Raw genomic sequence first — 25,031 nt, 5'->3', positions numbered from 1 at the left:
TGTGTTTCATGAGGCTTCGAGGAAATATAAAGTTGAGTATCATCAGCATAACAGTGAAAGCTAACTCCGTGTCGCTTTATTATATCTCCTAGAGGTAGCATGTATAATGCGAAGAGCAGAGGCCCTAAGACTGAGCCCTGTGGTACACCGTACTGGACTTGCGATTTGCGTGACACCTCATTGTTTATTGCTACAAATTGAAAACGGTCGGATAAATAAGATTTAAACCATTTCAAAGCTATTCCCTTAATGCCGACATAATTTTCGAGTCTATGTAGGAGTGTGCTGTGGTCAATGGTATCGAATGCAGCACTAAGGTCTAGCAGCACCAATAACGAGATACAACCTCGGTCAGACGCCAATAGCAGATCATTTGTAACTCTGATCAAAGCAGTCTCTGTACTGTGACATGCTCTAAAATCAGAATTTTAATGCTCGGATTCTTTAAAACAGCTGAATAAAGTGCAACAGAATGCCAGACCCTGAAAGCTGTTTTCATCTTAAACATACAACAGTTAAAGAGGTACAGGTTTTGTATTTTAAATTCATGGTCAAGTTTAATTAAAAACTTAAATGTTGTTCTACATTAAATATTTAAAATAACAGCTGTGATCTCCATAAAAAAGCACACATAGATGAAAATGACAGATATTAGTTGTTCCATGTATAAAATACAAACCAAACGTGCTTAAGATACTAAAATCTCTTGAATATTTAAGAACAATGAGGAAAAAGGATCTGAATATTAATTTCAGCTCAGTAGTACTTGAAATGTATGGCAAACACATATTATTCCTGAATCATGCCAGTTGTAGTAGTATAAACGTGTTCATTCTGATCTGCAGAATGGAAGGTTCATGAAATGCTCGATTGTTTCCGTTTAACAGCATATATGCGTCTCTTCAGTACGGCTCTGCTTTCAGACTTCTGTATAGACAGCAGGTGAAAAACATGCCCACAATCTGAAACACAGACAGACAGAGCAGATCTTAGAAAGCAGATCTGATACAAACAGAATTCATAATATCAGCATATTAAACTGTCAAAGAATAATGAATGTGGGCCGACAGTTAAAATACTTTTACATACTGCATCATATTTACACTGTTCAGCAGAAGCGGTGGTAATATCAAACATACACTAATTATGTTCAGGTATAAGAACTTCTTAGTATAGAAGAACGTCTCTGTAAAACATATGAATGAGTTGGTGAAAAGTGTTTTGGCTGACCTGCACACAGGCTATGCCCACTCCCACAGCGCCGATGATCTGTAAGTGGTTCAGAATGAAATTCTCCAGCTTCGTGATGCAGCCGCCCTGAAAAACAAAACAAGTCAATTCACTTGTCTGATACTCCCTGATAATCTGTTGACATTCAGTGACATTCTACATTAATATGCCAAGTGTAACTGTGAGAATGGCAAGTAGAAAAATTCATTGAACTGCATCGCCTGGTGGGGTTATTAAAAACGTTCCCAGTAGAATGAATCTTAAACACCTTTGACAATGGAGTCAATAGCTACGTTTTCGTCCAAAGTTGCAAACTAAAACTAAAAAAAAAAAAAAAAAACTTTTCCTTTCGCTCAATTACAGTGTGAACTGGCTCTGTCCGTGTTTGTCTGTATGCTGAGATAGACAAACGCATCCCCACGAGTAATATCTAATAGCGAGTGGTGGTCGGGCGGTGAAGCGAGGCTGCCTGCAACACAAGAAGCAATGTGCTGTTGAGTATAATGATGATGAAGAGACACGGGCTGGCTTTATTGTATGCCCGTATCACTAAAGTGATAATGTCCAAATTTGGCACATCAAGAATGTATTTTTACACTGCATACGAAAGCAGCACATTCACAGAAAGAGCGTCTACATCACCATGGCAAAGTCAGTTAAATGAAAGTCATGCCACTCGGCGGCCTTTCGGACAGCTACAAGAGTGCCTTCCAAGCAGCTATTTAGCATTGCATTTCTTCCAATTTATTGCAATGGCAGTGGCGCACCTTGTTAATATATTATTATCTTGGCCTTTCCCATTGAGCGCACGTTTACTTCCATTACAGCAATCGCAAGTTTTGCATTACGTCATTTTAAATACTCTGATGCGCAAAACCTCTTCAAGAAGCTTATTTTACTTGCATGTTGATGAACAGTAAACCAAAAACTGCTGTGTAAATCTTTAAATATATTCAATACACCAGGAATTTGTACAAGTTGTTGTAGTGAGGAAGGCGGGGCGAGAGCCGTGGGGTGGGGAAGGCGGGGCGAGAGCTGTGGGGTGGGTAAGGCGGGGCCGGCAGCGTAAGTGGCAACGAGTGACAGCTGTGCAACCGCCGGTCCCCGCATGCCTCACGGGGGAGCTCGGGAGCATAAGAGGACGAGCGACCGGACCATCGAGAGAGAGGACCGGGCCCGGACATTAGTTAAGTTTTGTTTAAGTTTGTTTATGTTTGTGTGGCCGGCAGTCGTCCGTGAGGGGCTGCCGGCCTGTTTTATTGCTGTTTATTGTTTATTTATTTTTGAATTAAAGTTTGTTAAATGTTCGCCGGTTCCCGCCTCCTTCCTTCCCTACATTGAACTGTGTTACAGTTGTTTTTTGCTTAAAAATAATAAAACAAGTCAAGTAAAATAGAGAATTTCAGTAAAATTGTTTTTTTGTTCTTCTGAAGTTTTTATTGTTCCTGTCACATAAGTATAAAACAATGAAAAACACTTTAATGTGCCAAAGCCATCAGAACCGAGCCGAAAACCGTGGGCGAAAAACCGAGGTTCGTATTGAACGGTGGGTGAGCTGTATTGTTGCATCCCTAGTAGGGATGTTAATGATTAATCGATGATCGATTAATTGTCGATAACAGTTTACTCGAAATAACTTAAGGATGATCGAGTTCAAGGTCATGCAAGTGTGTGCGGCTCATGCACAAAACACCTACAGCAGAATCATGGAAAACCACAATGGTTGTCCACTTATTACATTACTTGGCTACCGACACACCTTCGTTTTACATTTTTATAGAAATAAAAGATTTAAAGTTAATTTGGACAATGGACGCAAGAGTTCATGAGGCTCACGTCTGTCAGCGCGAGCTGCAGCCGTGAGGCGCAATGATTGACAGGTCAAGGTGGAGGAGAGCTTTTGTTAATTAAAGTTTCATTTCTTCGTTTAATGTAAGTAGTGTTGTCCATAACTTGTTTGGAGGGTACCCTTTTCCATACCTAAAGCCTGTATTTTCCTCCTACTGTAAGAACTTCAAATAGGGTCGTCACCTGTAAATAAATTTGTTTAAATTTGTAAATGTTTTTTGTTTGATTGTTTTAAAACGCGCTGAAATTCCTTTTAGACTACCTTAGTTGATTTTATTTATTGATGCAAATGCAATTCAAAGCTAAACAAGACAGACACTGACCATAAAGCGACAACGAAAACAATATTTATATGCAGTGGTGATCAGCAGGATTAGTAATTCTTCCTCACGTGACGGTCACGAATAAACAGGACAACAGGCACAATGGCTCCGTCTTTTGTTTTTAGGATCAATTAACAGTTGGCATGGAGGTATCAAGCCTGTTTACTTTATTTATAATCAACATTATAAACAATAAAGCCAGATATTCTTGTCAGATCTAGGATTTGTTTCCGGGAGTTTGAGAAGCGCGTTTTCTCTGCTGTCGGCTTGTTGAACAGACTTTCACCAGAGTAAAATAGACCTAGGCTATATGCTTGTTTTTCTTATCAAGAACATGTAAAACAAAATAAACAAGATAACCATATATCACAGACTGTCAATATACGTTGCGTTTTGTTTTGTGTTTGGTTTTTGTATGATTTCGCTTCGCGCAGGTTTAAATGCATTTACATTTTGTTTATGTATTTTTCTATTTTTTTCCAACGTTGCTAATCTTTTCAATATTATATCAACAGGATATAATATTAGTTAATATACTCTTATGAATATTTATAATTTTAAGCTTGATGTGAAATTGTAAGCAAATAAAAACGTAACAAATCATCTCTTTTTAAACTTAATTTATATAAAAGAATATTCGTTATTTATGAGCTCAAATATTCAAATATGAAATTATTGAAAAATGCCCAACCCTAGTGTCCATGCACATTCAGAAAAAAATCAACCTATTTTCTCACGCAGACGCATGTAATGATATGAATTCGCTTATATGCAACTGCCAGAGTGCACATCTGAGGCGGCGACACGTTGTATATTGGTCCATATGTTAATTAGTAAATACATAATTTTATATCTGATTATTTTACCAATCACACAGATTCATTTGACCAATGCTACTAGGCTTTTATTTAAACTTAGAAACCTTTTTATTCAGGTGAGGAAGCTGGCGTTTTGCATAGCATTTGCGTGCCCTCACGCCTTTATGCCTAACTGCAAAGGCATATTGCAGTATTAATGTTAACTGGTAATCGATTAATTGATCGTTAATTTAAATGAAGATCGATTATGGGAATTTGTCTAAATTGACATCCCTAATTCCTAGTAGTCAGGTCTTTTTTGAGTGGCTCAGCATATAAAACTGTGTATACGGGTGAGGCGATAAATGCTTTGTTCTTAATAGGTTCTGTTGTGCCATTTGCATTCGAGTGGGGACACGGGTTAAAACCCAGTGGACAGGAGAACGGGTGAATGGTGGACCACTGGATCCCTCAATTGTCATTTCAGGCAGATGGTCGCCAACATTGGCTACTAGCGCATCAAACCCCTGAATATTAAAACCCTCATAGTTGGGAAAGGCAACACAAAATGTACTAATATATGCCACTTATTGACAGGTATATACACTTCTGAAATGATTGCTGATGTATTTTATAATTACAATTTAGATTTACTTCCAATTGTTATGAAACCAGGAACATTACTGTTAATTCAAACTATAAATATACTATGTTTAACAATCAGAAAGTAAATACTGTGATTTCTGAACAGGGCTGCGTTTGTCAAAAGCAGACTCAATTGTCAGATGCAGGTTTAGGGAGAACTCTGATATATGCAGGGCTGGGGAGTAACGAAATACATTAGTTACGTATTTAAAGGTGCAGTGAACTGGCCGTTTTTATTGTTTTATACTATTGTCTGATGTCTACTTATGACGTTTTTACATTCGAAAACATCAAAATTAATAAGTAATAGGCTATTTTCTACCCTGGTTTTGAGGCCGGCTGGAGAAACGCTTGGTTTTTAACAGGGTTCCCACACTTTCATCAACATCAAATTCAAGGACTTTCAAGGACTTTTTCAAGCACATTTTGGTCAAATTTAAAACTGTGTTTTTGTGCCGTCGCCGGGCACTTTGGGAAAAGGATACCATTTTTTATGACAAAGGGCCATTTCAGAAGTCTGTTAACAAAGGGTACATGCAGTCACAGACATAAATAGACACCGCATTGAAGGCTTTGGCCTGTTGCTGTTATGGGTTCAACAATGCTGCCATATTGGTGAGGACAAGACATAAACAAAAGGGAGCTTCTTTGAATAAAAAGCACAATAACGTTTACATTTCACATCGTTTTTTTTTAATGATTTACAGTCTACGTGGAGTATAAAAATGTCTTGTCTCGAGTTACTTATAATATAGATATTCAGATATTCAGAGGAATTTAGAAAATTCACACTGGTCAATTAGTGATTTGGCTTATTTTTCATAGTAACTGTGGAGACATTCCAATGCAAGTATGGGATACTATACAGTACAGGCGCCCGCTTATCATGATAGAATAAAGGACTGAAGTGGAGACAAGTATCACACAGAAGGGGTTTCTTTTGCGATGACAACCGACTGGCTGTACATTATCCTGATTTTAACATGGCTACTTGCCTCAAGAGCAAATTATATCATGTATTATGTATTCTGTATTGATTTTAAATATTTTATTAAACCATTTCTAACAAATGCAAACCTACTGCAGGGAAAACATGTTTACTTTTGGTTTTTAGGTAAGAAAAAAAAAAAGAAAAAAAAAGAGAAACATTCAATTTGGTTTAATCATTTGTAAATATAATCTCATATATGTTATTATTATTGTACTTGTCAGAATGACAAGTACCTGTTTGATTGTGCATTATTAGTTTTGATAATAAACAGAAGAGAATGCCCTCAAGGAGCTTAATTCAAAGGGTTCTGCCCTTCAAAGGTAGTACAACATAGGTGAGTTCACTTCTGTTTGGAATTCGCCTTTCATTTGAATATTTTTATTTCAATTTATTTATTTAGCATTCAATGTGACAAGTAATCAACGGTGACTTGAGGGCGCCATGTCCGCTCAATGTCATCTGTCAATCTGCGTAAATAGTGCTCTGGAAAGTTTCAAGACATTATGAAAGTGAAGTGAAAGTGAAGTGAAAGTGACCTATTAGTCAGATATGGTGACCCATACCCGAAATGTGACCTCTGCATTTAACCCATCCAGAGAGTAGTGAACACGCACACAGCAAGTCGTGAACACACGTACACCCGGAGCAGTGGGCAGCAATCACTGCAGCGCCCGGGGAGCAAGTGGGGGTAAGGTGCCTTGCTCAAGGGCACGTCAGTCGTTACCCGCCGGCTCTGGGAGTCGAATCGGCAACGTTCTGGTCACGAGTCCGACTCTCTAACCATTAGGCCACGACTGCCACATAATTATATAAAATAAATTGTAAATAAAAAAATATGATATTACTGTATGATGATTATTATTACTGTTATATTCAAAATAAGGCACAAAGCAGTTTCTAAAAGATACAGATCTCTGACGCGTGCAGGAATACACCAGCATTTAAACATTTCGTTCCATCACTGCTGATATGGTGAACTTGATAAAAAATGACTGAGCGACTTCAGACACAGCAAGCTCAAAGAGCCAAACCTCTGCCCAAACACACAGCAAAAGTTCATTACTGCAACAGATAACGCTGCTGGGAGCATGTTTTTGTTTCGCTAAACCAATGCTATCTAGCTAGCATTTCAGTGTTTCTTAACATCCTAAAAACAATTCAAACTCTTAAGGCACATTCACTGACAAGAATAATGATAACTAATGAACTTATTCTTGAAATGAACGTAGTTGAAAAGAAACTTATTTAGCAGTGGTTTAATACAACATATGTTTGACTGTATACAATGATCTTAACCGTTTTGCTTGATGCATAACCTGCTGGTGTACTCCACATCTTAACTTTGATAAACCATATTTGTATTATAGCTCGAGCATTGTTGAATTTGCACTTCTCTGGCATTGAGCGAGTTAAATAACTCCACGCCTCTGACTGTTTTATGCAGGACTGCACATGATCACGATCCATCCGCTCACAGCCTCTCTTTTTTTTTTTTTAAAGTTTTTCCCGCTTTCCCCCAGATCAGCAGCGTTTTGTTTTGTTCTGGTTTCGGCAACACTAACCAATATTTTTAGCAGCGCAATGCAACTAACAAAATCTAGTTTGTTTAATTTAAGCACTTTCAAGTACCTATGTCTGTTTTCAAATACTTTCCAGTCCTTGAATTCATATGTCAGAAATTCAAATACTTTCAAGCACTTTCAAGAAGAGTGGGAACCTTGTTTTAAGGGCGGGCCGCATAGAAGACTTTGGAGTAAACGCCCACTGCTATGTTTGGATAGCAGCTTGCGTAGTTGACTTAGTTGGAGCCTTCTGTGAAGTTGGTTAGACACGTAACGTTACGTAACGTGATTACTTGTGCGCTGTGTGGCTGCAACGCTTTAAATCCCTTTAAATACCTTATGTCCGCCTCGGTACCAACGAAAACCTTCTTAAGAGTTTAGTTTCCCCATTTAGGAATAGTTGTGTCAAAACGAGCAACTTCGGAGGACGAATAGTGTGTAGTTTGGTAATGTAAAGCATGTGCGTCTTTTAGGGGCAGTGCTGCTACGTAAATGAAGAGAGGGTATGAAAGGCGCCCAGGCCTGCACAACTAGCGCAGGCATCCTTTTTTGTATGCGGAGGCATACAAAAAATGTACATACCCTTGAATCTGTACATAACAGACAGAATGTCTGTCGTTACCTGAACGATCAGTGAGTCCCAGCCCTTTGTCCCTTGTTTAATCGCGAACACGTGTTTTTCTGTGTCTTTGGTGTGTTATAAGTTGCCCATGCATGTATTAGACACGCACAAAAGATGCATTCTATGTAAAAGCGAATGCTCACCCAGACCTGCCTGAAACGCCTTGTGTAACCACACCCCCACAAATCTACATCAGTTGGTGGTATGATTCGACTAAGACCGTCCAAATGTAGACGCAAGTAAGGTGGGCGTACCTGTCAGTGCAATTGAAGAGGAACCTGATGTTCCAAATATGGTAAGAGGTGTCATTTCCGTCACACGCTTGCAGTATTTGACCAATCACTACGCACTGGTTAACTGGCCAATCATAGCACACCTCGCTATTCAGAGCGATGAGCTTTGTTAAAAATCCGCACGTTTCAGAGAGGCGGGGCAAAGAGGAGATACAAACATGCACGGTATGTGGAAAATACAGCATTTTTTAACCTTAATTTGTGTATACACATTGCATTACATCTAAAACAAACCATAATATTCCTTTTAGCCATGTCATGTGACACCTTAAGTAATTTGTTTAGGTAATTGCAACTTTTCATCTCACAGTTCTGACTTTTTCTCACAAATGCGAGTTTATAACTCACAAATTTGATTTATTTTCTTAGAATTGTGAGAGATATACACTCGCAATTGCAGACTATAATGTCCAATGAGGATGCGTACTTTCATGTCTAGATTCTCCCTCGTCATCGACCATTCCTACAGTTCGCTTTCGAGGGGCGGGCATATCAGTACAGGGTCCTCCCCTTTGGTCTGTCCCTGTCCCCACGAGTCTTCACGAAGGTCGTGGAGGCCGCCATCGCTCCCCTCAGGAAGAAAGGCGTGCAGGTACTGAACTATCTCGATGACTGGCTCATCTTGGCACACTCGCGAGATCTGTTGTGTACACACAGGGACCTGGTGCTCCGGCATCTAGACCGTTTGGGGCTACAGGTCAACTGGGAAAAGAGCAAGCTCTCCCCCGTGCAGAGCATCTCTTTTCTCGGCATGGAACTTGACTCGGTCTCCATGACAGTGCGACTGACTACAGAACGCGCTCAGTCAGTGTTGAACTGCCTGAAACATTTCAGGCAGTCAGCGGTCGACCTGAAACTATTTCAGAGGCTCCTGGGACACATGGCATCCTCGGCGGGGGTGGTCCCCCTCGGGTTGATGCACATGCGACTGCTCCAAAACTGGCTACAGAGCCGGGTTCCCTGGAGAGCGTGGCACACCGGCAGCAGGCGTATGGTCATCACGCCTTTCTGCCAACGCACCCTAACCCCCTGGTCCTCAATGACCTTTCTGTGGACAGGAGTCCCCCTTGGGCAGGTCTCAAGGCACGTCATGGTGACGACGGATGCCTCCCTGCAGGGTTGGGGTGCCATGTGCAACGGGCACACAGTGTCAGGGCGATGGACGGGCCCCTGCCTGCGCTGTCATATCAACTGCCTAGAGTTGTTGGCTGTGCTACTTGCACTGAGGAGGCTGCAGCCCCTCGTGCAGGGCAAGCACATGCTGGTCCGGTCGGACAGCACAACTGCCATAGCGTACATCAATCGCCAGGGTGGCATACGCTCACGGCAGCTAACACAACTCACCCGCGCCTCCTCTGGAGTCAGCAGGTGACAATGTCCTTGCGAGCCACATTACATTTACATTTAGTCATTTAGCAGACACTTTTATCCAAAGCGACTTACAGATGAGGGAAACAATGGAAGCAATTGGAACAACATAAGGACAACAAAAAGCACAAGTGCAACAAAAGAAAATTGGTCTCACATAGCCTATCACAGTGTACAGAGCTAAGTTTTTTTTTAGAGAGTAGAAAAGAGATACAAGTCAGAGCTGATCAGTCAGGTGTTGACAGAAGAGATGCATTTTCAGACGGTTCTTAAAGATGGCTACAGAATCTGCTGATCTTGTAGCAGCAGGCAGATCCTTCCATAAATGTGGAACTGATCCCGAGAAGGTACGTGAGAGAGATTTTTTACCATTTTGGGATGGCACCACAAGACGTCGTTCGTTTGCAGAGCATAGGGATCTGGCGGGTATATAAGTCTGCATTAGCGAGACATACATCCCGGGTGACCTGAACCAGACAGCCGACGCGCTCTCTTGTCAGTCAACGCCTTGCGGAGAGTGGCGACTCCATCCCCGCGCAGTCCGGCTCATATGGGAGCGGTTCGGCCAGGCGCAGGTGGACCTGTTTGCCTTCCCGGACTCCACCCATTGCCCGCTTTGGTACTCCCTGACCGAGGGTCACCTCGGCACGGATGCCTTAGCGCATAGAAGAACGCCTTCCCCCCCAGTGAGCCTCATTGCATAGGTTCTGTGCAAGGTCAGGGAAGAGGAGCATCAAGTGTTACTAGTTGCGCCCTACTGGCCCAACCGGACTTGGTTCTCAGAGCTGATGCTTCTGACGACAACTCCCCCTGGCCGATTCCCCTGACGAAGGACCTTCTTTCGCAGGGGAAGGGCATGTTGTGGCACCCGAGACCAGACCTCTGGAACCTCCATGTCAGGCTCCTGGACGGGACGAGGAGATCCTGAGTGGCCTACCCCCAAGCAGTGGTTGAGACCATAACTCAGGCTAGGGCCCCTGCCACTTGGCGGCTGTACGCCTTGAAGTGGGGCTCGAAGTTCTCGAGGAGAAGACCCACAGAGATGCTCGATCGGGAACGTGCTGTCCTTCCTACAAGAGAGACTTGAGAGAAATCTCTCCCCTTCCACACTGAAAGTGTATGTAGCCCCCATCGCCACACATCACAAACCAGTTGCTGGCAAGTCTCTAGGACAGCACGACCTGGTCATTAGGTTCCTAAGGGGCGCGAGAAGGCTGAATCCGCCTCGTCCGTGCTCCGTACCCTCTTGGGACCTTGAAGTGGTCCTGGCGGGCTCTTTCTCATCTTACGATGAAGACGGCTCTCCTGGTGGCGTTCACCTCCATCAAGAGGGTAGGGGACCTACAAGCATTCTCTGTGTCCACAGAGTGCCTAGAATTCGGGCCTGGAGATTCTCACGTGACCCTGAGACCATGGCCTGGCTACGTGCCCAAAGTTCCCACCAATCCCTTTCAGGACCAGGTGGTGAACTTGCAGGCGCTCCTCACCGGGGAGGAAGACCTAACCCCATCCGTGTTGTGTCCAGTACGCGCATTGCGCCTCTACTTGGACCGCACGCAGAGCTTCAGAAGCTCTGAGCAGCTCTTTGTCTGTTTTGGAGCTCAGCAGAAAGGGAGGGCTGTCTCCAAACAGAGACTGGCGCACTGGATCGTGGACGCCATCGCTACGGCTTACCAGTCTCTTGATCGCCTGTGCCCGTTGGCAGTGAAGGCACACTCCACCCAGGGTGTAGCCTCCTCGTGGGCATTGGCTCAGGGCGCCTCTCTGGCAGACATCTGCAGAGCTGCGGGTTGGGCTACGCCCAACACCTTCGCAAGGTTCTACAGCCTCCGCGTAGAACCGGTGTAGCCCGTGTCTTGCAGGGCAACAGGTAAGAGACGGCGGCCGGAAGGGCGTACGCCTCCGAAAGCGCCTTCCCCCCTTCCCTCTAGGTGGATCAGTGTGCTGTTTCTGCCTCCCTTCTTCCCCCCACCGGGTGAAGAATAGGCATTCCATCCATCACTAAGCACCTTCCTGGGGGCCGGGCTGGACAGAGCAGCCCTGCCCCCTTAGGCCGGGTACCAGCTGAGTTATCTACCACATAACTCTAACCGGACCTAGTGCTCCAGACGTGGTAAACCCCCCACTGGGTGGTTCCGTCTGATGTATTCTCATGAGTGGTTCCCTCCTTGGCAACCCATGATCTCCCTAGGTGGACTTCCACCTTGCGGTTAACTCCTTCAGTCCGCATATTTTCCCATGAGTTCTCCCCTGATGGCGAGACCATGTTGGTGTCTCCACTAATCTCCTCCCTACGGCAGGAAGTGGTCTCTGTAGCGCATTTCCTCAGTGAGGAAATAACTAGGGCTGTCAACGTTAACGCGTTAAAACATGCGATTAATTTTTTCAAATTAACGCGTGAAAAATATTTAAAGCAATTAACGCAGCATCCGTTTGTTTTGACATTTTTTGTCTAGCGTTACATTATGTAATCACGCTCTTATTCGTGTACAGGCTTTTAAACCACTTAAGCGCGATTTAAAACAGTTGCTTTGACGCGTTCAATGAAGATAGACAGCTTCTAAACTGTGGGAAGCGGCAAAACGCAACGCGAGGTCCAGTCTGGTGTAAACAGTCATGGGCTGAAGGCTGCGTCGGTGAATCTCTGTCAGACAGCGCATCCATGTTAAGTTCTCTTTCGTGCTTGAATGGATAAAACCATATAAGATTATGTCAGAAAGCCTGTTTTGTCTAGTATTTTCTTAAGCAAGACTTCAAAGTGTAAAATAAAATCTTAAATGAATGCAAAGAGTTGTGAAAATGGGAGTGCGGTGACGGTCAGATCTGCGTACTGAGACAGCTCTTAAAGGGGCCACGTTCTTAAACGTGCTGCTGTGACTCCTGTCACTAATGTTAATCAAAGAACAAAATAAAAGAAGAAATCAATGTGCGTTTGTAGCTTTAATGAGAATTCTTCTGCATTTAATTGATAATTTAGCATTAAAGACAGTAAAGTGTTTGAGAACTTCCTTCAATTTCTGTATATTTCATGATAGCTCTCAATTATATTGTTGAATGGCTATAATTAATGTTAAAATAATCAATTTAATAGAGACATCAGTTACAGTACTAATATCAACATGTTTTCTTTCATTCATAAAATGACGCTGTTAAAGAAATATGTTGTTTCTACATCAATTTGAAGATTAAATGTGAAATTATTCAAATGTAAAAGCATATTTTAAAATATTATTAAAATGTGTGATTAATCAGATAATTTTTTTTAATCGATTGACAGCACTAGAAACAACGCTTACCCAGTGGCCCTTACGGTGTCGGGCGGCTTCTCGCTGTTAGAGAAACAAGGCCTACGCCTGTGACGGCCGTGGTAGGGGGCTTCCCACCTTTTTGGTAAAAGTTCTGGGGCCCCCCTACCTCTCCACTGGATGGTCTCGAATTTCACGATGGCGCTCACGTCTGACACGCCTAGGCCAGTCAGCGTCGCCTCGCTAGAGATTGTGACATGGCACAGCGCCGTGGCGTTTTCCAGAGGAACCCCATCTGTCGGTTCGACACAACGTCGAGAGACCGACAGAAAGGGAACGTCTTGGTTACGTCTTCCTTTTATACCCGGATATCCGGGGCGGAGTCCGGCATGCAAATTTCATTCGCCAATTTCATTGGCCTTTTCCAAATAGTCCGAAGATGATAGGTTCTCAAGACAAACCCCATCTGTCGGTTCGACACAACGTCTCGTTCCCTCCATCAGGGAACTGAGGTTACATACGTAACCAAGACATTTTTCCTTTTCTTTTTTCTAAGTTTGTCTGCTTTTTTGCTATAAGATATATTGTGGAAAATGTATGTTCTTTAAAATAATATGCAGAGGAAAACAAGTCATCTGTTGTTAATATTTCAAAGTATTCTGAAGTAATTAGATTAAGTTAAAGAACTTGTGTAATCTAACGAAACACATTACAAATTACTTTTTAAACACATGAAAACGCACTGTCGGCACTAAAATGGTTGCAACTCATGAATTCTTTGGAATACCCTACGGTTGGTCTCGTTTGAAAGAAGAGAATTAGCAGATTATTGCTGAAAAAAGATTTTTTTAAAAAGTTATGTTGCTATGTTTATTGTAATAAAAAACTCTAAAAGGTTTGTTGTTCTTTTATAAAAAAATACATTAAAAAAATTACGGATCAGCCCCAAAATTTCATAAGTCAAAGTCCCAAGGGTCCCCAAGTGTTGTATCAAGTTTGGTTTTGATACACCAAATTTTGGCGTTTCTGTGAGTTTTTTAGCTGCTCTACCACCAAAATCCACAAGGGGGCCCACAGGCTTCCATTGGTTTTACACTAAATATGAAATTTGATCAGATGCTTTTTTTCACTTTTTTACTTTTCCAATTAACAGACACAATGAAAAAATACAAAAGCACAGGAACATGTAAACAAAACAAGAAATCTGTATGAAAGGGTTAACCTAATATTGAGCATTTTGTTTCAAGTGGTCATTATTTAATAGGGCTTGCACGATAAATCGCAATTACCACTAAATCATGCTTAAATCAAGCTGGCTGGTGCGATTATTAAACAGCTTTTTGATTTTGCAAAGGTTGTGATTATGTTTCATGCGCAGTTCTCCGTGAAGCAGGGCTCTGTGATCGGTACGAAAACTCACTCACCTCTACTTTATATATGTTTGAAGGATGGTTTCGCTGACCGCAGAGTTCAGAGGGGCTCTTACAGCAGCTGTCAGGGACAAAACGCCTCTTACTCGCTTCAGAGCGAATCCAAACACTTTCCACCCAATCGGATGAGCTGTTGCTACCACAGCACTTAAACTGACGGAGGGAGAAAGACACTCATCATCACTTACTGTATCACTGCTGGAGACCATAACAAATATATTTCTGCAAGAACACCAAAGTCTGACCTCCTGCTGTAGTTTATCCACAGCCTTCGTCACGTGATCCTGCTCGGGCTGACGGTATTTCTGTACCATGGTTTCTCTCAGGTTCTCCTTCAGTTCCTCATTTAGCTACAACATTAACAATACATTTTTGCATAAAGGGTAACAAAAGAAAAAGACTGCTTATACAGAAAACAAACAAACTCTCTTTCAAAACCGATTCCTACAGACAAACAAGGAGGGTGACTCACCTGCTGGTAATAAATGTAGGCCAAAACTCCAGCCAAGATCTCCAGCAGGAAAACACACAGCAGCAGAACAAAATACTGTCAGACAAGAGAAAATGAGTTGGTTTTTCAAGTTGACCCGATAAAACGTAGCTTCAGTTACGTAGTGTAGCTGTAAACTCCTTCCACGTTATACTTTTCGGTTCTATATATTGTCACTTCTGTCATGAAAACATTTGGCATTGACAATGTTCATACAGTGCAAGAGAACATGAGCCCCATTTAGTCATTGCTTCATTTCAGATGTTTATCTTATAGTTCTGTCATGAACTCAAATTCATAATGTACAGCTTTCGAAAATGATAAAACTGTAATAATTTGATCTCTCACTAAAGAAATGCTTCTTTGGTTATACTGTTGTGCTCTTTATGAAGAAGGTTTTAATTAGTGACGCACTGAAGTGAAAATTGTGTTGTTTTTATTTAATTGTATTAATTACACACACTAAAATGACAGAAATTAAGGAGAACATAATTTAAAACAATACAAAATATATTATTTACCTTGGTCATTGCAACACAATCAAATATAACTTTTTTACCAATCATCTAAACATTGTAGTTTTAGAATTATTCTGGAATTATTGTATGCTAAACAATAGTCAAGTTATAGTCAAACTCAGCCGCTCTTGCTAATACAAGAAGTTTATATATAGTGCAGAATCATTTTAATGAAAACAACAGGCAGAACGCAGAGGGGCAGTGAGTCGGTTCATGTAAACAGGCTTAAAATGAGCTTCAGTGATATCAGCACCTGCCGGATGACGGTCCACGTGAGCTACATCATCACTTACTGACAGATCGTTCTTTCTCGTTCGAGTTTTTTGCATTTAAAGTTTGGCTTTAAAACACGCACGAGTCAATGCAAAAACAAAGCCGGTCACACACAGTCGCGCATCACACAGAGCTTGCGTGTCATTGTCTGTCCGCTGGTCTTGAGCTGTTCTTTTTATAAGTTTCAGCCTTTGTTATGGCGCGCTTACATAATTGTCCTTTGATAACAGCTAGCGTGAGTGGGCGTGAGCACTGAAGGGAGAGGCGCCGATTATTTCGGCCTATATTTTTCTTTTGGAAATTTCGGTGCATCACTATTTTTATTTCATGTCTGACACACAACGGGTAGCATTATGAGTCAGAACCAACATGGATTCAGAGGCAACATTCCACTGTACAGCTCGCAAATCCCATTATTCTGCATATGGACAGAGACACAATTTTCTGCTTTTAACTTATAAAATATAATGTATTAATGTCAACAACGTATCACATTCATTATAGATAGTGTGATTGAGTTGGGTAATTCACTATAAAGCAGTGTTTCCCAATCCTGGTCCTGGAGAACCCCAACATTGCACATCCTAAGAATCACTCCAACGCTATGTTCACATTTGGCGTCAGTTTTACATTATAATCCCATGGAGTAAACTGTGTTATCAAACAATTCCCGAGCGGTTTTTTAAACACCAAGTCTTTTTCTGCAACTCAGAGCATCTTTTTGAAGTTGAAAAATTTCTGGAAAAAATACACCTTTTTCACAGCTGACCAATGACAAGTGAGTAGTGAGACCTGTCGTTTCCATAACAAGAACAACATGCAATGAAGGTGATTAGTCAAGCAGGATCGAGCTTGAAAAAATAGTGGCGGAAAAGTCAGTTGGAGCAGTTTTGTACAAATTCAAGTTTAATTTTCACTTTCAATAACTTTTGATTATATGGTTATTGCAAAGACACTCTCTATTCCCTTGTCAACTTTTTCTTGTCGAAAAGACACCAAATGTGAACGTAGCCTAATCTGCCAAACTCTTCTTAAGTCTTGGATACTTTTTGAAACAGGTGTGTTCAGTACTTGAGTTGTAAAAAAAATCAGGGGGGGTGGTGGATTGGATTTAACGTTTAGGGACAGATCATTTGTGCTGATGACAGCGCATATGGTGGGAGACCAAGGGTGTACCCTTTCGATTATTGTTTAAGCACAAAGATAATTATTATATTATATTACTCTAAAACAACATGCATGCTATTGCTGTATTACGTATCAGATACTCCTGTCATTGATCTTGACCAAGGCACCTCAGAATTGGAGTTGGTCCCCAGGCTGGCATGGCTACCACTGCTCCTACATAGTTTGGGTAAATACAGAGGATACATTTTCCCATGATACCTATAAATCTATTGGGAATTCATTTATTAAATGTTGAAACAAAACCTCACAAAACATTGTAAATGAACATGAATCCTCTCAAGTCAAGTCCATTTGAATTGAAGTGCAAGAACAAACGGATTAAACGAATGTACCATTTAAAAAATCTGAAAATAATACATATAATACAAATACATAGCACCACCTGACATTTCTTAAACTTGAGGTGGCCAAACAAAAGACAAAAAAGGGGAAGCAAAATTAATAACTGATCAGTTCAACGCTGCCTAACCCCATTCTCCCCTTCAGTATCTCATAGAAGCTTCTAAAGAGTTTCAGAATTATGCAAGGAAAAGTAATGGCTTTCCTTGCACTTGCCATTTACATGTTTCAGAATGTTTGGTAAAAGATGATAGATAGCGCAATGACATTCCACCAGATGCCGCTGATCAGACAGGACAAGAGTAACACGGCGGATAACGCTCATAAAAAAGATGTTTTTGCTCATAAAAAAAGTTTTCTACTTAGGCTAGTTAATGAGGCAGGCGTGTGTTGCTTAGGCGGCCACTGTAAAGTGCTGTGGGAAACCCTGCAGTAAGATATTCCAGGTGAAACAGAAACCAAATCTAACATTACCTTTGTGAATGTAAAGTCTAACCTGACGTTAGCTAGCTAGCTGGCGTTATAGCTAACAAGAAAAAAAGCTCCAAACTAACATCGTTAACTGTGTTGTTATCGCCTCTGTCCAGAGATTATGCCTTTGGTGACATATCAAAAGTATTCCTGACTCTTGACTTACCTTCAGTGCTACTTCTTGCTCTCTTAAAGCCGAAGTCCCTCAGGTCAAGCTGTCCATGTCGCTTGGGCTTGGCCATGATGCTGAAATCACCAGCACCTGCGCTGCTATGTCGCTGACTGATGTGACGTCAATTTAAAACAAATCGTCGTGTCATTATGTGCACGTTACCCTCGTCCACAGTATTTTAGCCTATTCAATATTCGCAAAAACTAAATGTTGAAATAGTGGTAAATTACCACTGGTAATATTTACACATTCATTGATAAAATAACAGGGGATGGCCGTTTTAGAAGGGGGATGATTTTGATAATCTTTAATTCAAAGGGGGATGCCATCCCCCCTCAACTCGAGTACTGGGTGTGTTTGAGTAGAAAGATTTGGAAAATGTGGAGTGTTGAGGGTTCTTCAGGACCAGGATTGGGAAACACTGCTATAAGGCCAAAAAGTATATGAACACCACCTTCTAATGCAGACCATGTACATTAACTTGAATAGGAGGGCAGGTTTTGTTGTTCTCGTGCATTTTATATCACATACTGTATGACAACCCCTAACGGACTACACTTCTACAGTTTCACTAGCAAACGGACAAACTTAGATTCGTTAAAGGGGTCATATGGCGCAAATACGTGTTTTTTTGTGTCTTTGGTTATAAGGTGCCCATGCATGTATCAGACACGTAAAATTGCAAAAATGAAAGTGTCGGAATAAAAGATGCATTCTATCTAAAAGCGAATGCTCACCCAGACCTGCCTGAAACGCCTCGTGTAACCACACCCCCACGAATCTACGTCATTTCGTGGTATGACTTGACTTGACTAAGACCGCCCAAATCTATACGCAAGTAAGGTGGGCGTACTTGTAAATCTCATTGTATCGTCGCCCCCGCAGCCATGTCATGGAGACGCTGTGCGTATCGTTGCGATAAGAAAGCCGCTTTGTTTGCCCTTCCAAAAGATGAGACAACTAAAAACGCATGGTTACATTTTAATCACAATACTGTTCCAGAACAGTACAATCCGAATATTCAAGTGTGTGCAGAACATTTCACAGATGATTGCTTCATGAACCTGGGAGAGATCAAGGCTGGCTGTGCACGAAGGCTTTTGTTAAAAAGTGGGGCAATTCCAACCATTACAACTTCGCAAGGACAGTCTGGTGCTTCAGATTCGCAGCTTGTAAGTATATTTTAATTGTAAAAGACTTTGTTACGGACTAACGCGAGTTGAGTTTGTCGTGTGTTTGTAGCGCATGTTGTTTGTGTAAATGCAGACACGCAACGTGAAAAAAGACAACATAAGTCCTAATAATAAGTAATTATGTTCCAACTAGAGGCAACAAATGTTGTGTTTATAATGGGGTTTATTGTCTTTGTTGAGTCGTGATGAGACATGGCGTAATGCTCGACCTGATTTTGCCAAGTGGTTGATGTCCTCAGGGCAACATATTTTGTTGACCTAAGGACAACATTTTTATAAATAAAACCTAAACCCACACCAAACCCTAACCCTAACTTACCCCTAAAATCAGAGGGAAATGATAAGTGAAAAACAACAGTCTAGAAGCACCTAATCCTGGTTGTAAGATTAAATTTAAAATAAACTTTAAACTTATTTCTGAAATCTGATTGGTTGATTTAAATGTTGTCCCAGGGTCAACATGATGTTGTCCTAAGGACATCAACCACTTGGGAAAATCAAACGAGCGACACTGGTTGATCACTTGTATATAAAAGGTAAAACAGTTAGCTATAGTTTTTAACTATTTAACATAATATATATATATTTTTTAAAACCTTACCAATCCTTTACATCTTGCTCAAGTCGCGCTGGCAAAGTTGATGTATCGGCTTGATCATCTTCATTTTACAGATCAGATTCGGGCTCGAATTGATAAGGAAAGTACCGATGACATTTTATCACCTGTCAGTACAATTGCTTGGGAACCTGATGTTCCAAATATGGTAAGAGGCGTTACATTTCCGTCACACGCTTGCAGTATTTGACCAATCACTACTATGCACTGGTTAAGTGGCCAATCATAGCACACATTGCTTTTCACAGCGCTGTTTGAACCTTAAATAGTGTATACACATTGCATTACATCTAAAACAAACGATAATATTGGTTTTAGCCATGTCATATCACCCCTTTAACTTCTTTCAGTCTCTGGCCGCTCCGTAAAGTAATCCACTGTCCCACCCTCATATCTATTTACGCCAAAGAGATGTATTAAGGAACTGGAAATCCAATCCTCAAGAGGTCCCAAAGTAAACATGTCCATGGGTTTCTTACCACTCTCAGAAGGCGTCTTTGTTCTTTGAAGGTGGCACAGCAGCCCAAAACCCCCGTTACCATGACGATCACCCCCGCCACAATCAGTATGTACGCAGAGACGGCGTAGATCTTGGAAGACAGCAGGCTGATATAGTCACTCTTCTCAACTAATGTCCAGATGCCCACAGCCATCACCGCACCCCCTGCCAACTGAACACATTTCAAGACACCACAGATTCATATGGTGGACATGTAACCCACATGACATCGAAGTGCCCATGACACATACGCAGTAATATGCATACTGTAATATTTGTGAGTTTTGTGTAGATGACAATAGTAGATAAAAACTGGTGCATGATATTGTATGACATATGTTAGAATCACCTTCAAATAAGACTCCGTGAGGAAGATTTCCAGCAGAAATAACAGTAAAGTACACACCGCACTGTAAATGTTTTTGTTTTTTACATGCATGTATCTTATGGTTATGGGTCTATCCAGCTTACACATACTGTAAGAAAGAATTTACACACCCAAAACAGAAAATTGAAAGTGAAGAGCATGTATTTTAGGCAGATGGTCCCACATGTTTCCTTCTCCTTATTTGCCCTCATCTGGAGAAACAAAGACATGAACGACAGGTTTATTAGGGCCCTATGATTTCCGTGATGCGGAAAACACAGATGGAAAGTAACAAACACGCCAGAAAGTAGCACTGAACAGCTTATAAAATTCAAATTGTGCTATGAATAGTGCTAATATTTATTCGGCTGCTGTTTAAATATGCAATCTGCTTGTTCTGCGTGTGAATGAGTGGTGTGGTTTTGTGTACTGTAGTGGACTTTTTAGCATCTGGTGGACGTGAACACACAAACTGAATCAGCACTGCTCTAACAGAGTTTACCTCAGGCGCATTTTACAGTTTCATTTGAGAGAAGCTGCTGTCAAACTTTGCGGCAAGCCGTAAAAATTAAAGTCCGTCGTCAAAATAAAAGTCCAGTTAAACACATGACAAAACAGCTACTAAAAATTTTCAAAACTAGTAATTAAATGTAAGTAGACTTAAAACAGCAAAAGAAAAAGAAACAAGATGCAAGATACTGGTTCATATTAACATAGTTGTACAAAAAAAAGAAAACACAGAATCCAGAAAAATAAAAATGGAATTTGGGAAAAAATTTAAACGGATTTTATAGGTCCCTAGTTTATTAATTAACTGCATGGAGGCAATGAGTTGGATGTCTGAATATCCAATGTTTTTCTCGGAGCAAAATAATTACTGTAAATGGCAACAGCACATACTTTATTTAAATTTATTGAATAAATGTTCAATTTTAAGTCAAATTTGTAGGGATGTAACGATTCACCGTGAGCCGGTTGAAAATCGGTTGTAATGAGCGACGATTCAAATCGGTTGAGGCTTGAACTGAATCGCGATACATTTTTTGAACAGCAGGGGCCGCTATTTTCACTGCAAATCTAAACGTGGATGCTGATATTTCTTAAATGCAAAAAAATCCAAGAAAAGCACATACAGTATTAGTTTGTTTATATTAAAGAGACTTTTTCTATTATTAATTTGTTATAAAATTGCAGTTTAGTTTTGTTATTTGAAATAAAACATTATTTTATCATACAAAGAAACGTGAAGCATTTAAGAAATAATGCAAGGGAAGTTGTTCATTTCTAATTTGTTTCAACTCATTTTTTCAAAATAAATCGTGAGTAAATCGTGACTAAATCGCATCGTGAGATCAGAATCGTGACTCGCATCGCATCGTGAGCTGAGTGAATCGTTACATCCCTACAAATTTGAGTTGTTTTCATTCTCAAAAAATGTTTTTAATAAAAGAAATATTAGCTAGCAAAAATCACCTTTGAAGATTGTCATGTTGTCGTATTGTATTTTTATCTTAACTTACATTTAGGCACATTTACACTTGTGCCTCTCTTAAAATGTTAAATGGATCCAATTCATGTTCAGTAAAATTAATTGAATGCAGACAAACTAGCTAATATTGTGTAGTACTGTATGCAATTGACCAATATCGGTATCGGCTGATAGTTGTTTGTTAAAATCGGTATCGTACCGGCCCAAAAAATCATATTGGTGCATCCGTAATTTTTTTTTTAAAGCAAAAATCATAAATAATATGTAACGTGTAAAGTCAAAGGCTTCATTTAAGCCTTCTAGCTGATTTGTAAGATTAAATAAAAATGCTTTACGTTGGTTTTTGTGTTTGTTTGTCATTTATGCGTTAATTAAAGACAAACACACTGCTCTTCACATCACGACCAATTGTGAACCAATGTAAACATTGACCAAACCCTATAGCAGGACAATGTTATTTTTTTCGTAGCGATTCATTTGAAATCACCTTTTGGTCCTATATGGTCTTATTTTTATGTAAAGTTTGCCTTTACTGAATATGTAGAATGAGATCATGTCTGATGAGTCTGATCTTGGATGCCACATACACAGACTTGTTTCAACACGCCAGTATCCTGACTCTTAACTTTCAAACAATGTCTTACACAGTCCCGTGTAAAAATACTCTTATGACAATAAAGTTATTTAAGAAACCATGGTTAACTTACATAAGGGAAGCAATAAAGTTGCGCATAGGTTAACGTGAATCTTCGTAATTTTAACAGTTATTTAAATGATGTCTTTATGATAACTCCGACATTATCTATGTGCCACGATCTTCACTTACCAAGTCATGTTACTGGGTTGCTATTTCTGTTATCAGTGTTTTCTTGATGTATTTTCTGTCATACAGTCGCGCGTGGTAACGCCTATGTTAGCCCCTCCGGCTACACACAAGTTACACCGTGTTATACAGTCAACCATTTTAACCCTAACGTTACTTTTCTTTAGTATTCTTGTCTACCTTAGTCATTAGATTAAATTTGAGCTCTCGAAAACTATAGACCGGTTTGTTCGACATAATCAAACATTGCTGCTTACAAATGTGATCAAAGACTAAATCACAACTGTGGCTGCACGAAACCACAAAGTACAAAACACTGGGCGGTATTACAGCATATCGATATATTTACTGTAAAGCAGTCTAGTGCAAACATACAGTTAAATTCGCTGGGGCTCTTACCTTCGTCGTCTGTTGTCAAACAAAGACTGAAAATGCCCTTAACGTTACAATTCAACTGACGAAACTTTAAAAGTCCAGAAAATGTCACAATCTGTCCTGCTTCAAAAAATCATCTCAGGCTTAATTCATACGCTGGAATCACTTCTGATACATTAACAGAAATTCAAGGCCTGAGGCAGCACAGAAAGTTTAAACGTGCTCAAGCCGACTATGAAGTAGTGAGTGAACAAGCGAACTGAAGAAGTGCAGAATGTCGCGAACGCTTCTTGTGTCTGCCTGCACGGGGCGCTGTAGCCTCTTTGATCTGCAAATCCTTGACATTTACGCATTTGCACTGAGCAGTCTTTCACCTCCTGTTTTTTTTTTTTGTGAGACAGGCCAGAAGGGATCATGACCTTCTTGACTGTATCAAACAATTGAAAACATTGAAAAAAAGATAATTAGCCTCCTATTAGAAGTTATGAGAAAAATCTTTCTCTGGGTACTAAAAAAGGCTTGTCCAAGAAGTAGTCTAATATAATTTCTACAGTTTAAGGGGAGGATACAAATCTCATTCCGTGAGAGTAAATACTCTCGTTCTGTTTTCTCAATTTTAACTCAATTTCTACTTTTTAATTAATTTTACGTTTCACAGAAAGCATTTTAGTATATTAAATTGGTATTATACACACTGTAAAAACAGTCCAATTTTGACAGCAACATGGCATTTTCCATTAAAACCGTAATATACTGTGGAAAATTGCATTGCAAACTGCATTCTGGGTAATTGTTGTTTTCAGGACAGAAATCACAGCCGTTCATCAGACTTCCGGTTTGCGTTTGGCTAGTGTCTAATAATATAACTATTTATATTTAATTTAATATATGTTAATATTAATTTGTATTATTACTTTACTGTATAATAATTGTGTTAAATAAACGATTTGTTGAATTTTGTTGTATGTTCATTTTATTAAATAAACAATTTGTTAAATGGGTCCTGTTGTTCGGTCGCATTTAAACAAACCGTATGGAACACTGCCATCTAGCGGTTGAGCTTGGTGTCGGAGTCTAAATTCAAAATACTAGAAAGGCAAGTTTAGTCAAGTAACAGTTCTTTTCGGTGTCTTTTGATTGTTATCAGAAATAATCTACAGGCACTCTATTGATTGTGAATGTGTACCGGAAGTTCAGTTGGGGGTCAAAAAAGTACGCATGCGCAGTAACGTTTGTTTACTTTGTTTAGATGAAATCATCTATACCCTCTTCCCAATATTCATTTACTAATAGGCCTATAGTTCAAGCACATTTCACTTTATTTTTGTCATACATTTACAAAACGTGCCACTGCCTTCTCTCACTTCTTCTAAATGCTAGTTGTTTGCAGTTTAAAACAGTAAAAAAAATATGAAACGATTTTGTTGTTTTTCCTATGGGTTTCTAGGTATATACCTAGAATATTAGAATCCCTATATGTGATTCTAATACAAAATTAGGATACAAAATTAATTAGTAATTTATGACTACTGAATGGCTTACCATGCATCAATAACGAGTAACGAGTAAGAGCATGTTTAAAATGTATAATTAGGAGAATTAAATATATTTCCTGAAAAATTGTGTCATGGTCTATTCATCCACCAGATGGCGCTATTAGCACACAGAACACCAGCATTACAAATCACACTTTCTGATTTTGTCAATACAAGAGTGTTCTCCCTGATCACTGATATATTTAATCATTAAATAGGTTTTTATCACCTTAAATTTCGTAAAGGTCATGGTGTTTGTCAAATGCATAATTTTCCTGCCATATGTTTGGGTGGAATTACATTTTTTTTTAAAATAAGAAATGTAACAA

At 40.2% G+C, this 25,031-nt stretch overlaps 1 protein-coding gene across 2 annotated transcripts; it reads right to left on the bottom strand.

Annotated features, from left to right (window-relative positions):
* Positions 1-531: 531 nt before the first annotated feature.
* cd151l (CD151 antigen, like) lies at positions 532-23,450 on the bottom strand. Of its 2 annotated transcripts, XM_057348419.1 has the most exons (8): positions 23,192-23,450; positions 20,612-20,692; positions 20,094-20,285; positions 14,827-14,901; positions 14,600-14,704; positions 14,349-14,507; positions 1,231-1,317; positions 532-962 (listed from the first exon to the last, which is right to left on the bottom strand). In XM_057348419.1, exons 2-8 carry the CDS (start codon positions 20,690-20,692, stop codon positions 903-905), a joined length of 759 nt encoding a protein of 252 aa, XP_057204402.1. In that variant the 5' UTR covers positions 23,192-23,450; the 3' UTR covers positions 532-902. The 2 variants fall into 2 exon arrangements, with proteins under 2 accessions (XP_057204402.1, XP_057204403.1); XM_057348420.1 differs by lacking the exon at positions 20,612-20,692.
* Between the last annotated feature and the right edge of the window lie 1,581 nt (positions 23,451-25,031).

The sequence above is a fragment of the Triplophysa rosa genome, linkage group LG12 (genome assembly GCF_024868665.1).
Source record: "Triplophysa rosa linkage group LG12, Trosa_1v2, whole genome shotgun sequence".
Classification (NCBI taxonomy): domain Eukaryota; kingdom Metazoa; phylum Chordata; class Actinopteri; order Cypriniformes; family Nemacheilidae; genus Triplophysa; species Triplophysa rosa.
The sequence above is the reverse complement of the archived record's forward strand: the minus strand, read 5'-3'. Positions and strand labels throughout refer to the sequence as shown.

What these genes read in the sequence shown, in the direction of transcription:
- cd151l (XM_057348419.1), bottom strand. Translation starts at nt 20,692, where the DNA reads ATGAGGGCAAATAAGGAGAAGGAAACATGTGGGACCATCTGCCTAAAA. An exon ending in CCTACATTTATTACCAGCAG is followed by an intron (nt 14,705 to 14,826) that starts GTGAGTCACCCT and finishes TTAATGTTGTAG; the next exon opens with CTAAATGAGGAACTGAAGGA. An exon ending in TGGGCATAGCCTGTGTGCAG is followed by an intron (nt 963 to 1,230) that starts GTCAGCCAAAAC and finishes TCTGTGTTTCAG; the next exon opens with ATTGTGGGCATGTTTTTCAC.